Source organism: Macaca mulatta, chromosome 14 (assembly GCF_049350105.2).
Source record: "Macaca mulatta isolate MMU2019108-1 chromosome 14, T2T-MMU8v2.0, whole genome shotgun sequence".
Classification (NCBI taxonomy): Eukaryota; Metazoa; Chordata; class Mammalia; order Primates; family Cercopithecidae; genus Macaca; species Macaca mulatta.
This window is the reverse complement of record NC_133419.1, coordinates 71,296,979-71,310,498: the sequence shown is the minus strand read 5'-3', so window position 1 is coordinate 71,310,498 and position 13,520 is coordinate 71,296,979. Positions and strand designations below refer to the sequence as shown.

General features: G+C 42.7%; 1 protein-coding gene across 1 annotated transcript; it reads left to right on the top strand.

Annotated features, from left to right (window-relative positions):
* Positions 1-662: 662 nt before the first annotated feature.
* On the top strand, positions 663-12,982 carry LOC717598 (olfactory receptor 51E1). Its single transcript, XM_001112495.5, has 2 exons — positions 663-1,427; positions 9,965-12,982. The coding sequence occupies exon 2, from the start codon at positions 10,004-10,006 to the stop codon at positions 10,958-10,960; it is 957 nt and encodes a 318-aa protein (XP_001112495.1). The 5' UTR covers positions 663-1,427; positions 9,965-10,003; the 3' UTR covers positions 10,961-12,982.
* The last annotated feature ends 538 nt before the right edge of the window (positions 12,983-13,520 follow it).

Sequence of the window (13,520 nt, the reverse complement as noted above, 5' to 3'; positions counted from 1 at the left end):
TAATCCCTCTGGGAAAGCAAGGGTGGAGGGGAAGCCAGTCAGTCTCCCTTCTGTTGCCACATGGAAACTCCCTTAAGGCAGGAAGCTGAAAACTGTAGCGTTCACCTCATTATTCATCTTGTCTCATGTCTCACTGCCCTTCCACATGTCTCACTGTTACTCCATATTGAATGGAAGTAGAAGTCCCTTTGGTATTTTTTAAAGTCTTCACCATGTCTAAGTTAATGAGGTTAATGGAGGCAGCAGAGATGGCTCCGGGGTTCTGATAGCAAATGTCAGGCTACAGGCTCTGTAGGCACCAGAAGCTCTTGTCACCAGTAATTTTGATGTGGTCTGAGTTAGAATGGTCTGGTTTGCCATTATCTATTTTAGCATAGCTTAAGTTAGCATGTCCTGTGTTCTGAATTTAAAACTTACAGTTGTGAAACTGATCAGTAAAAAATGAGAGAGCAACTAAAAATCATGTTGTTCTACTTATAGATGTAGTTTTTACTTATTTCAAAATATGAAGTATTTAGTTTTACATTCAAATTGTTCTCTAACTCTCTAAAATGTTCTCTGACTATTTTTGCCCTTAAGAGACAAACCAGATGTCATTGGTCTTACATGCCTGGTGTTGGGGGTAGGGAGGGTTAAAGAAACCATGTCCTCTGTCCTCAGCCAGAAGTTCAGTAATCCAAGGCCAGAGAGTGGACAGCAGAGGCACTGTTCCTGGGGGCCTTGGTTATAAGTTAGCCAGACCCAGGGATCAGAGCCTGGGAGATAAAAAAAGATGTGGCCCTAGGGCTTTGGGGAAAGGAGGATGGACCCAGTGGATTCCACGCTCAGCAAGGACCTAAACAGGGTCCACCAAAGGAGAGAAGGCAGGACAGAAAGAACACTTCAGGATAGAAATGGACTGACACTTAACCGTGGAGTGTCTCTGCAAACTTCCTTTGCCATTCTCCTGTTTGAGTTTGATAAATCTGAGAAGAGACTTGGAGAAAGACCCTCACGAAGACGCTGGCTACTAATGAGTTTCTTCTAGCTTTTTTCTTCTCACTTTCCCTATCTAACTTCACATTGGGAGTTGGCATGAGGATCCCAGCGGCCCATCGAGGAGGACTCTAGAGACCCCTTTCCCCATTGCCCCTCCTCCCCATACCCCCAGGCATATCCTCCCAGGGCACAGAAGCTGAGAAGCAGTCCAGAACCACAGTGGGCTAGTGAGGGGTACCTGCTGATGTACCGTTTGGACAGCGTTCTGTCCTACCCTGCAGGAAGAAGCAGAAGGAGGGAGGGGGTAAGGCAGAGAATAAATAACCCTGACCAGGGAGGTCCAAGGAAGGAGGCGGAGACAGAGAGGCTGTATTTCAGTGCAGCCTGCCAGACCTCTTCTGGAGGAAGACTGGACAAAGGGGGTCCTACGTTCCTTCCATACAGTTGAGGTGAGTGCAGGAGGCCAGGGGCATGTCCAGGTGCATGGGTTACTTGCAGCTAGGGGTATCCTGTTAGACCTGCTGAGTGCATGAGAAACCAGGCTGTGAAGAACCAGAAGTGGGAGATGTGTAGGAAGCCCCTGACTCAAAGAACGGGCAGCCTTAGTGATCTCTATGTTTGTGCGATGAACAGAAGCATGTGGGTGTTGGCGGTGGCCTAAGGGTAGTTTTCAAACAGTTTTTCAGCAATTAGTTTACTAGTATGCCCATCTAGAGGCTGGCAGGGACTGATGTGAATGAGGACAGAGGACAGGCTGGGCTGGGGTTAGACTGGGGCTGCATTGGGGTTGGGTTGGGGTTTGGTGTGTGAACAGGGTGAATGTGGTTGAAGCTCAGTCTATGACTGGGGATCAGGCTGCAGCTGGGGTGGAGGTGGGGCTCTGAGTGAGGCTGGGCTTATTCTATGCTGTATATCAGGAGTCAGGCTGTGGCTGAGACTGGGACTTAGTAATCTTCCTGGGGCTCCGATCTCAGCTTGGTCTGTGTCTAGGATCAGGATTCAGTCTTCAGCCCATTTAAAAAGTAGATTAGTGTCCACACGGCAGCACCCCTTGCCTCGTACTCTTTACCCCAGCTACACTAAGTCACTTTCAGCTTTCCAAACAAGATCTGTTCTCTTTCTCTCTGGCTCTTTGTATTAGCCAGGATGTACTTTTAAAAACAAACTAGATCAGGTCTGTTGCTGAAATTCCCCCCGTCACTCAGAATTAAACCAAAGCTCCTTGCCATATCCTGCAAGACCCTGTTACCTGATGAGGTCCTTGCCCTCCTCTCACCTCACCTTCTCAAACTCTCTTGTGCTCTTGATGCTCTGGCCACCTTGACCTTCTTTTCGTTCCATGAATTCCCCAATATCATTCTTACTGGGGGACCCTTTTCTCTTGCTGTCTCCCCCGGTTGGAATGCACTTTCCCTGGATCTTAGAATGGCTGGTGTTTTCTCATCACATGTCACATCCTTAAGAGAGGTTTTTTCTGACCCCTGTCTCCAGTATAAGTGTCCTGCACCCATCTTTCTCTGTCCTATCAGTCTGTCTGATCTTTTGTGCCCTTATCTTCATCTGAAATTTTATTTGTTTACTTCTCATTATTGGCCTCTTGTTATATGAGCTCCATAAAAGCCATCATCTTGTCTGATCTATCTATTGTTTCTCTCCAGTTTTTGACACTCAATATGTTTTTGTTGTCTAACTGAATGCTGCTGTGCCCCCACCCCATTAACTGCCTGTGCTGTTGCCCCATTACCTGCCTGCAGCAGGTCCTGCAGTCATGGATCAGATGTCACCTCCTCAGGGAAGCCCTTGGAGGCTAAAAAGCTCGCTGAGCTATTGTTGTCTTTGCTTCTGAGGCCCTTTTGCTTACCCTTTCCCCAGAATTTATCATAATGTGCTGTGATGGCTGCATATTTGTCTCAATTTCTCCCCACCCTTGGAAGGCTGGAACTATATCTCTAGTACTCAGCGGAGTCTGGCACAGAAGTCTGTCAGTGATTGTTGAAAAAATGAGTGCACTGATCAAAATCCCACTTTGGGCATTTCCCTTGCCTTACATTTGCTTGCAGCCAGAGTAGCTCTAAAGGGAACTGGCAACTAGGCGCGGCTTTGTAGATCTTTAGAACACTTATCTGGTCCTACTCAGGAAGTGGAGGAGCAGAGACCTGAACCCTAGGAACTCTGCCTAGACGTGATTTTAGGTGCTCAGGCTGACTTGAGTGAGCAGGGTGGGGTAAGGGCTCACTTTGCTTTCTGGGACTTAGAAATTGCTCTCTCTCATCTTTCCATTTTCATCTTGGCCATTTTAAGAAGAGTAGCCAACACCTTGCAAGAGTTCATCTGCTTTATTAAATACAAGCAAGGTGTGGGGCGCAGTGGATGCAGATAATTTGAGTGGAAGTAATTTTGGGGCTACTACCTTCCAAAATGTTAGGGAAGGGACTCTATTTAAGTATCAATTGACAAGCTCCTCCAGTCCTTGCCAGCCACAGCATTGCCCCTGAGGTCTGCCTTCCCTCTCTGTGCCTGGGAATAGGAGCCAGAGGCTCCCAGGTATGTCTGGGCTTCTCTCCAAGGACATTCTTTTCTAAATATTCCCAGAGGCAGACAGCAGCACCAGAGGCGCCCACTCCATTGCTCTGGGCATGAAACATTCTGTGTGTTTAGCTCAGATAATGACAGTGACAATGAATCTCCTCCTTGTTCTCCTTCCACACTGAACCTTAGTGGGGAGAGCTGGTCATGTGTCCTGAGTCCAAGAGGGGCCCCTGAACTCATGGGTCCTCAGTGTTGGATTCCTGGGAGATTAATATTGAAATAGTGCTTACAAAGCAAAGTCCCTTCTTAAGGAGACATGGAGAGAGGTAGGGCAGTACTTGGCATATTGTAAAGCAATGGATTTAGCACTAAGGGCTCTAACTAACCCTCAACATCCTTATCTGTCAAATGGGATTAATGATATCTGCTTGACAGGTTGATGAGAGGCTCTAATTAGACAAGGAAATACTTGGTAGAGGACAAGCCTTTTAATCTCCATTGTGGGGCCTACCCATGTCACAGCCTTTGGAGTTAGGACTGAAAGAGGAGGTGAGTGCCCCAAGTTCCAGTGCAGAAGAGTCCTCTGCAGCCCTCTTGGTTTCCCTTCTAAGAGTATACCCAGGACAGCTGTGCTACTTACCAAGCCCTTCTTCTATCTCGCCCTTTGGGTGGATTTTATTAGCTTTCAGAAGGTGTAGCAAAATTAAAGGCAGCCTAGAATGAGGGAAAGTGGATAGGCTTTGGTATGAGACTATCTACGTTAAGTTTCTGCATTGCCAGTCACCTGTTAAACTTTGGTTATGTTATATAATGTCTTGGAGCCTCAGTTTTCTCACCTATAATATAGAAAGGATCCACAGTACTCACCCATAATACAGAGAGGATCCATGGTGCAGCGAGAAGGGATGTTGATGACTTGGCCCTTTGCCTGAAGTTCTAGGTTAATTATGGTTTCTCTGCCTTAAACTTTCCCTTCCTAGCAGATTGAATTAAATACCCTCACCTTCTGCAGAGCTGTCCCAAGCTTAGAGATAATATTTATATAGATGACACTGTATAATTTCTGTCATTTTGTAGGTGCTCAATAATCCATGTTCATATTATAAAAACAAGAAAATCAGGTTTAAAGGTGACCTCATTGTTCTCTTGGGTCAGAAGAGATAGGGCTAATAGGCTAATGGTGCCCCTCTGGAAAACCATCTCACTGAGTTCTGACTACTAACAGCTGCTCAAGCTGGAAGGCCATCTGGAAGTCAGCTGGTCCCTCTGCCTGTCTCGTGGAGGGACTGTGGAACATTGGGACGCTTCAGGGCTGGCCAGTCTGAAGGGTGGCACTTGGGCTCTCTGGCTGGCTCCCTCTCCATCCCTTCATTTCTCTCCTGCTGTCTGGTCTACCACTCTGACTGCTTTTCCATGGGTCTATGAGAAGGAGTTCTAGGGAAGAATGTGAGGATGGGCTGGTGAGGGGGGCTGGGCTGGCATTAGGAGACAGAGTTCTGAAGCCCGGGGGGAAGGAAGGAAGAGGACTGAAGGCCTCCATGTGGATTTCCAGTCTTTACAGCTGGGAGCTCCTGTTCCCCTATTCCTGAGAAAAGGCTAAGATGTCCTTCATAGTTCCCCAGGAAACATTCCTGGAACTTGCTAAAATAGTTCAACTTATTCACAGAAAATCTCAGCACAGGGCTATTTCCTTGGGGATTAGAGCAGTGTGTGGGCTTTCTAAAAAAAAAAAAAAAAGTGCTTTGTTAGTTTATTTTTTCTTGATTATGCCTTACTTTCAAAATAATTTAGTTCCAACTTCCTCCAGAGCTCAAAACCATCTCACTGAGTTTTAATTACTAACAGCTGCTCAAGCTGGAAGGCCATCTGGAAGTCATCTGGTCCCTCTGCCTGTCTCATGGAGGGACTGTTGAACATTGGGACGCTTCAGGGCTGGGCAGTCTGAAGGGTGGCACTTGAGCTCTCTGGCTGGCTCCTTCTCCATCGCTTCATTTCTCTCCTGCTGTAATCTTCTGGGGTCCAGCCTGATATTTCAGCCTCAGCGATAGCTGCCCATTTTATACTGCCTAGGCACCTCCCTCCCAGAACAGCTGAATCTTCCTTTTTTTGGTTTCTGGTATCTTTATATCAGTGCCCAGTCTTGCTATTGTGAGAAATTGACTGCTAGTAAATATATGTGTGTATGAGTGTGTACATAGAGGCTGAGTGGTGATTAAGGGACAAATTTGGGGAATTAAAAAGTATATGAAATTTCATACATTTTCAGAGACCTTGTTACTCATTTTTGTGGAAAACAATGCACTACGTGTACTCCGATTTAGTTTTTACAATTCCTTTAGACATGCCTTATCTCATACAATTTCATGGCAGCACTGTGCAGTTATTATTATTCACTACATTTAGCGCCAAGACTTGTGTTCTAAGCCCCAGGATTGTGCTCACCACATCACTCTACCTTCAGAGGCAATATTGTTGCATATGCCCAGCCAGAATGCTTTCCCAGTGTGTTTTCTAAGACAGCACGTTTTTAAAATCCTGAGTATCAACCTGCTCTGCCATGTCTGTTGATGTGAAACTGATGGATGGTATTGATATCTGACCCTCTGGAGTAGCAGAGCCTTCTTGCCAGTGTCTCCAGGTGAGGGATCTTAGGTCTATCCTGCTCTTAGGACAAATTGTGCTGCATGTCCACTTTGCATTTATTAGGACCAGGACCTTGCAGCTGCTCGTGTGTGTGTGTGTGTGTGTGTGTGTATACACATACATATATATGTAAAACATTTATTATATTATATATTATAAAAAATATATATATATATTTCTCTGGCCATCTGGCTCCTTGGGTAAGAAAGGACTTTTCTGTTTGACCCTAAAGATTATTTTTATAAAATTAAAACTACTCTGCACTGACCTTCCAAACATTATCTCATCCTTCTCAAAAGTCTCTCTAGCACAGATAACGGGCAGTCTTATCTATGCCCTTGGCTGTGTTACCCTCACTAGATGTATACTAAGAGACTCTCCTGTTGATAAAACTCATTTTCATCTTCCACAAGCATTAACTAAACAATTAATAAATATAATAAGGTTCCTGGTGTTCAGGAGCTCATAATTCAGGGGAAAATATAGCAATAATTATAGTTACTATTATGAAGAAGGTAAATCAAGAGCCCATGTATATATTTAAAAAGACCTAAATAATGTTCTTTTTGAGCACAGAACAGTAAACATTTAATTATGCCTAGGTAAAAGAGGCTTAGGAAAAGTAGTATAGGAGAGAGACAGTAAGCCAGGATGTGAAAAATGAGTGCGGGAAGTCAGGGAGAAGATCTGTGAGGAACAGTGTTTCTTGACAAAGGGATGAGAAGTAAAAAAGACAGAAAGACACAGAGTCATGGGAATCAAGGCCCTATGTTTGTGAAATAGCATGAACTCCAGTGTGGCTGGATCATAGGGATCATGGTGAGGGAGGAACCCAGGACTGGGTGATGAAAGACAGACCTTTAGCCATGTCATAAGAAGTTTAGTCTTTATTCTAGAATCAACTTGGAGTTTCAAGGATATTTTTAAAAATAATAGGGAGTGAACTGGTTTCATCTGGTTAGATTGTTGGGATTTTGTGGATGAGGAAGGTTACCCTAGAGGTGTGGCAGTCAGGATCGGAGAACCTGGTTTGTATGATGGTTCAGGCCCCCATAACAGAAAAAAAGAAACACTGGAGGAAAATGGTTAACAGCAACAAATATTATTTTTTGCATACTTACTATGTGTGAGGTATTGTGTTAAGTGCTTTACATTTATCATCTGATTTAATGTTCACATTGACCCCCTATTAGGCAGGGACTCTTATAATCATTTTAATGATGAGGATGCTGAGGCTTAGAAAGGTTAAATGATTTACCCCAGATCACACAGCTCTAGAGGTTTTCGACTAGTTTTAGAATGCAAGATTGATTTCAAAGCTCATAGTCTCAATGGCTATATAATACTGCCTCTGAGAGAGTTTGTTTTTTTTGAACATGGAGAGTTTGATGTGCTTGAAAGACGATCAGGTGAACCCTTTTAGTAAGTCTTCAGAATTATGAACCTGGATTACCAACGAGAATTCAGAATTCATTAAATAGGTTTGGGGATCAATTGTTTGTACAAAAAAAATGGATTTACTGAAGGGGACGAGATGGCCCAGGAAGAGAGTATAGAACAAGAAGAGCACTGAAGATACAATTTTGGAGAGGAGAGTGAAGATCCAGAAAGGAAACCAATAATTAGTGATTAGAGAGAGCCAAGGAGCAGCAGGAAGGAGGGGGAGAATCTCTAAGAAGGAGGAAACTGCTCCCGGTGCCACATGCTGCAGAGAAGCTGCAGTAGTGAGAAGGGATGTTGATGACTTTGACCTCTTTGCCTGAAGTTCTAGGTTAAATATGGTTTGTCTGCCTTAAACCTTCCCTTCCCAGCAGATTGAATTAAACTCTCTCACCCTCTATTCTACTATTCATGCTCCCATTGTTTTCCCACTAATTTCTGTCTGGTCTGAGGAAACCTCTGGGTGACTGCTTGATGCTGGTACAAAGATTCGTGACACAGCCTGAGCCCACGGAACCTCTCCTGGTGCTGGCCATGAACTCTGACTTATACTCAGCTGCTTTCTGGTAACCCATGCAGAAAACCCTACCCCAGCTCTCAAACTTTCAAGGGCCAAATCAATTTAAAAACTACAATATACATGATCTAATAAATACAGGTTGAATATCACTAATCCAAACATCCAAAATCTGAAATGCTCCAAAATCTGAAACTTTTTGAGCACCAACATGATGCTCAAAGAGAATGCTCACTGTAGCATTTCAAATTTCCATTTTTTGCATTAGGGATGCTGATCTGGGTATGTATAATGCAAATATTCCAAAATAAAAAGAAAAAAAAATCCCAAATCAGAAACACTTCTGGTTTCAAGCATTTCAGATAAGGGCTACTGTAGAGTAGGAGCACATGGATATTTGTAGATGCAGGAAAGGAAGGGAGGGAGGGAGGGAATCAGTTCACTCTTAACAGAGACATACAATCTGAGATGACCCAAGTCTCACATTTCCCACCGCAGTAATATCAAATCATTTTTATAGTCAGTTTCAGTTCGTTTGCAGACTGAATTCTGCTATAGGATTGATTATGCCTCCAGTGCTTCTAATGCCATCACCCCTCAGGGTTTGTATTCTAGTTGTATCACTCTCACTCTCTTGGATTGGGTGGGTCTTCTAGAAGCAGAACCTGAGGTGGGGGATCTTGTCCAAATGACATATTGAGGGAGTACGTTGCCATGAGAAGAAGAAGGAGGGAATCCTGGTAGGGCAGGGGAAGAAAGCTAAGCAGGACTGTCATCTCAACTGGAGACAAGCCTCTGGCTGGTTCCTTGGGAAGCTCTGAAGTACAAATTGCATCAAAGTGTTTGCTGCACCCAGAGGCAATGGGGCTGGCCTTTGGTACCCCTTATATCAGGTAGCCACTGGCCTCTAGATGTGCATCATGGGGGCACAGTGTAACCTCCTGGGTGAGGTGCCTCCCATTTGACCAAGGACAATCCTCTGGAAAGAAGGGGAGCTGTGAGCCCTTAGCACTCAGTGCTCATTGTAGATGGGAGATGGTTGCACTGGCTTTGTGAATGGGATCTGGCTGGGACACCAATGATATCCACTATAGCCATCATTCTTTTTTTGAAATAAACTGAGTAGTCTGGACAAGTGTAAAACTTTGGGTGGTCATTTGGACAAGAAGGTAATGTAGAGTTAGAGTTCAGGGTTAATTTAGTGTCAGTTTTTTATTGGATTACTGTTTATCATAATAAAATAGAATATGAATTGTGAGTTGAATATCATCAATTCAATCTTTAAGATTGAAATGGTTATTAAAAGGTCAAATATTAAGTTAATGTTAAAGTTAGGGTTAAGTCTAGAATTGGGGAGATCATTAGATTTATGATGGGATTAGGTTTCAATATTAACCTGTTACTACTAGTGTTGTTACACTTGGACTGGAATTTTTTCTTAAAGATAGTCTAATGATACACTGAGAATTGCAGTTAGTATTAAGCATAGGGAAGCATAAAAGTAAGCTGGGATAGAGGAAATGATTAGATATTTTTATCACCTAAGGTTCTTTTATATTCAGCCAGTAGCCTTTCTTTGGAGAACTAAATGATTTGGAATATGCTTAAATTTTTTGTCTTAGTCTTTCACTTGCTGCCAGGATTAACAATACAGACGGGGTTAGTAAGTAGGACTGGATGAATTTGTGTCTGGTTCTTGAATTATGTTAGATTATGTGAGACTGCATTTAGAATATGATTAGAATTTGCATAAGAAATGGAATTAGAGTTTGAGTTAGAGAACAGGACGTCAGGATAGAGTGAGGTGTGGTATTGGGATTCTTATGGATCTGACAATGGCTTATGTTTGCATTCCAGCCTCTACCTGCCTGGTGCTGGTCACAGTTCAGCTTCTTCATGATGGTGGGTCCCAATGGCAATGAATCCAGTGCCACATACTTCATCCTAATAGGCCTCCCTGGTTTGGAAGAGGCTCAGTTCTGGTTGGCCTTCCCATTGTGCTCCCTCTACCTTATTGCTGTGCTAGGTAACTTGACAATCATCTACGTTGTGCGGGCCGAGCACAGCCTGCATGAGCCCATGTATATATTTCTTTGCATGCTTTCAGGCATTGACATCCTCATCTCCACCTCATCCATGCCCAAAATGCTGGCCATCTTCTGGTTCAATTCCACTACCATCCAGTTTGATGCTTGTCTGCTACAGATGTTTGCCATTCACTCCTTGTCTGGCATGGAATCCACAGTGCTGCTGGCCATGGCCTTTGACCGCTATGTGGCCATCTGTCACCCACTGCGCCATGCCACAGTACTTACATTGCCTCGTGTCACCAAAATTGGTGTGGCTGCTGTGGTGCGGGGGGCTGCACTGATGGCACCCCTTCCTGTCTTCATCAAGCAGCTGCCCTTCTGCCGCTCCAATATCCTTTCCCATTCCTACTGCCTACACCAAGATGTCATGAAGCTGGCATGTGATGATATCCAGGTCAATGTCATCTATGGCCTTATTGTCATCATCTCTGCCATTGGCCTGGACTCACTTCTCATCTCCTTCTCATATCTGCTTATTCTTAAGACTGTGTTGGGCTTGACACGTGAAGCCCAGGCCAAGGCGTTTGGCACTTGTGTCTCTCACGTGTGTGCTGTGTTCATATTCTATGTACCTTTCATTGGATTGTCTATGGTGCATCGCTTTAGCAAGCGGCGTGACTCTCTCCTGCCGGTCATCTTGGCCAATATCTATCTGCTGGTTCCTCCTGTGCTCAACCCAATTGTCTACGGAGTGAAGACAAAGGAGATTCGGCAGCGCATCCTTCGACTTTTTCATATGGCCACACATGCTTCAGAGCCCTAGGTGTCAGTGATCAAACTTCTTTTCCATTCGAAGTCCTCTGATTCAGATTTTAATGTCAACATTTTGGAAGACAGTATTCAGAAAAAAAAAATTTCCTTAATAAAAATATAACTCAGATCCTTCAAATATGAAACTGGTTGGGGAATCCCATTTTTTTCAATATTATTTTCTTCTTTGTTTTCTTGCTGTATATAATTATTAATACCCTGACTTGGTTGTGGTTGGAGGGTTATTACTTTCCATTTTACCATGCAGTCCAAATCTAAACTGCTTCTACTGATGGTTTACAGCATTCTGAGGTAAGAATGTACATCTAGAGAACATTTGCCAAAGGTCTAAGCATGGCAAAAGGAAAATAAACACAAGAATATAATAAAATGAGATAATCTAGCTTGAAACTGTATCTTCCTCTTCAGAACTCCCAACCGCACTGGATCTCAGAAAAAGACTGTCTTCAAAATGACTTCTATAGAGAAGAAATAATTTTTCCTCTGGACACTAACACTTAAGGGGAAGATTGGAAGTAAAGCCTTGAAAAGAGTACATTTACCGACATTAATGAAAGTTGACACACTCTGCTCTGAGAGTTTTCACAGCATATGGGCACTGTTTTTCCTATTTAATTTTCTTATCAACCTTTTAATTAGGCAAAGCTATATTAGTACCCTCATTGTAGCCATGGGAAAATTGATGTTCAGTGGGGATCAGTGAATTAAATTGGGTCATACAGGTATAAAAATTAAAAAAAAAAAGACTTCATGCCCAATCTCATATTATGTGGAAGAACTGTTAGAGAGACCAATAGGATAGTGGGTTAGAGATGTCTTACAGAGTCTTACATTTTCTAGAGGAGGTATTTAATTTCTTCTCACTCATCCAGTGTTATATTTAGGAATTTCCTGGTAACAGAACTCATGGCTTTAATCCCACTAGCTATTGCTTATTGTCCTGGTCCAGTTGCCACTTTACCTGTGTCTTGGAAGGAGAAGTAATTTCTAGGTTCACCATTATGGAAGATTCTTATTCGGAAAGTCTGGCATAGGGCTTATAGCAAGCTATTTATTTTTAAAAGTTCCATAGGTGATTCTGATAGGCAGTGAGATTAGGGAGCCAGCAGTTACAATGGGAAGTATGGAATGGCAGGTGTTGAAGATAACACTGGCCTTTTGAGTGTGACTGGTAGCTGGAAAGTGAGAGAATCTTCAGGACTATGCTTTATTTGGGGCTTTGTGTAGTACGGAACAGGGACTTTGAGACCAGGAAAGCAATCTGATTTAGGCATGGGAATCGGGCATTTTTGCTTCTGAGGGGCTATTACCAAGGGTTAATAGGTTTCATCTTCAACAGGATATGACAACAATATGATTCTTAACCAAGAAACTCAAATAACCAATACTAAAACATGTGATCATATATGTGGTAAGAGTCATTTTCTTTTTCAAGCCTCAGGTTCCCTGATATGGATTCGTATAACACGCTTTCATCCCCTTTTGTAACGGATATCATGTTTGGAAATGCCTATTTAATACTTGTATTTGCTGATGGACTGTAAGCCCATGAGGGCACTGTTTATTATTGAATATCATCTCTGTTCATCATTGACTGCTCTTTGGTCATCATTGAATCCCCAGGCAGAGTGCCTAGAACATAATAGTGCTTACATTCAGTTCTGGTTACTTTTCACTAAACCTGATTCCTTCCATCCTGAACACATAGCCAGGCAATTTTCCAGACTTCTTTGAGTTGGGTATTATTAAATTCTAGCCGTTACTTCCAATGTGAGTGGAAGTGACATGTGCCACTTCTATACCTGGATCATAAAACCCTCCCATGTGCAGCCTTTCATGTTGACATTAAATGTGACTTGGGAAGCTATGTGTTACACAGAGTAAATCACCAGAAGCCTGGATTCCTGAAAAAACTGTGCAGAGCCCAACCTGTCATTTGCAACTCCCACTTGTATTTGTTCCAGGCAGTCGGATAAGTGAAAAATAAAGTATTAGTGTGTCAAGTCTCTGAAAATTATTTTGTTGTTCTTAAAGCATTCTAGCCTTGTAAATAAAACATGAATTTAATAGTTGTTGAATAAATAGATTAAAAACTAAAGGAAATAATAACTGAAAACTGAAGGGCTCAGGAAAGACTGCTCTTCTTCCATTATGCCTACATAAGAGGTATAAATTTATCAAAGAAGGAAGTATTTCCTCACACTAGCGTAAGTATCACAAAGTCCTTATTAATCATTATGACATCAAGCTGTGTCTCATATAGGTTTCTATTAATTTGTTTTGGATCACTTCCATCCCAACTTCTTAGGAAACTTACATTATTGTCTCTTCTCCCTCATGGATATTCAACCTCGCTCTCTCAAATGAATCATTCCAAGCATTTATCATGTTCAAGTCCCTTTCCATATTAAAAGCAACAGTGGTAACAACCAGTATAAATCTGTCTAAACTCATATTCCTTCTGTCTCTTTCCATTAATAGTCAAATTTCTTAGAGAAGTTATCTATAACTTATTTTCACTTACACATCTCTCATATAACTCTTCCATTATT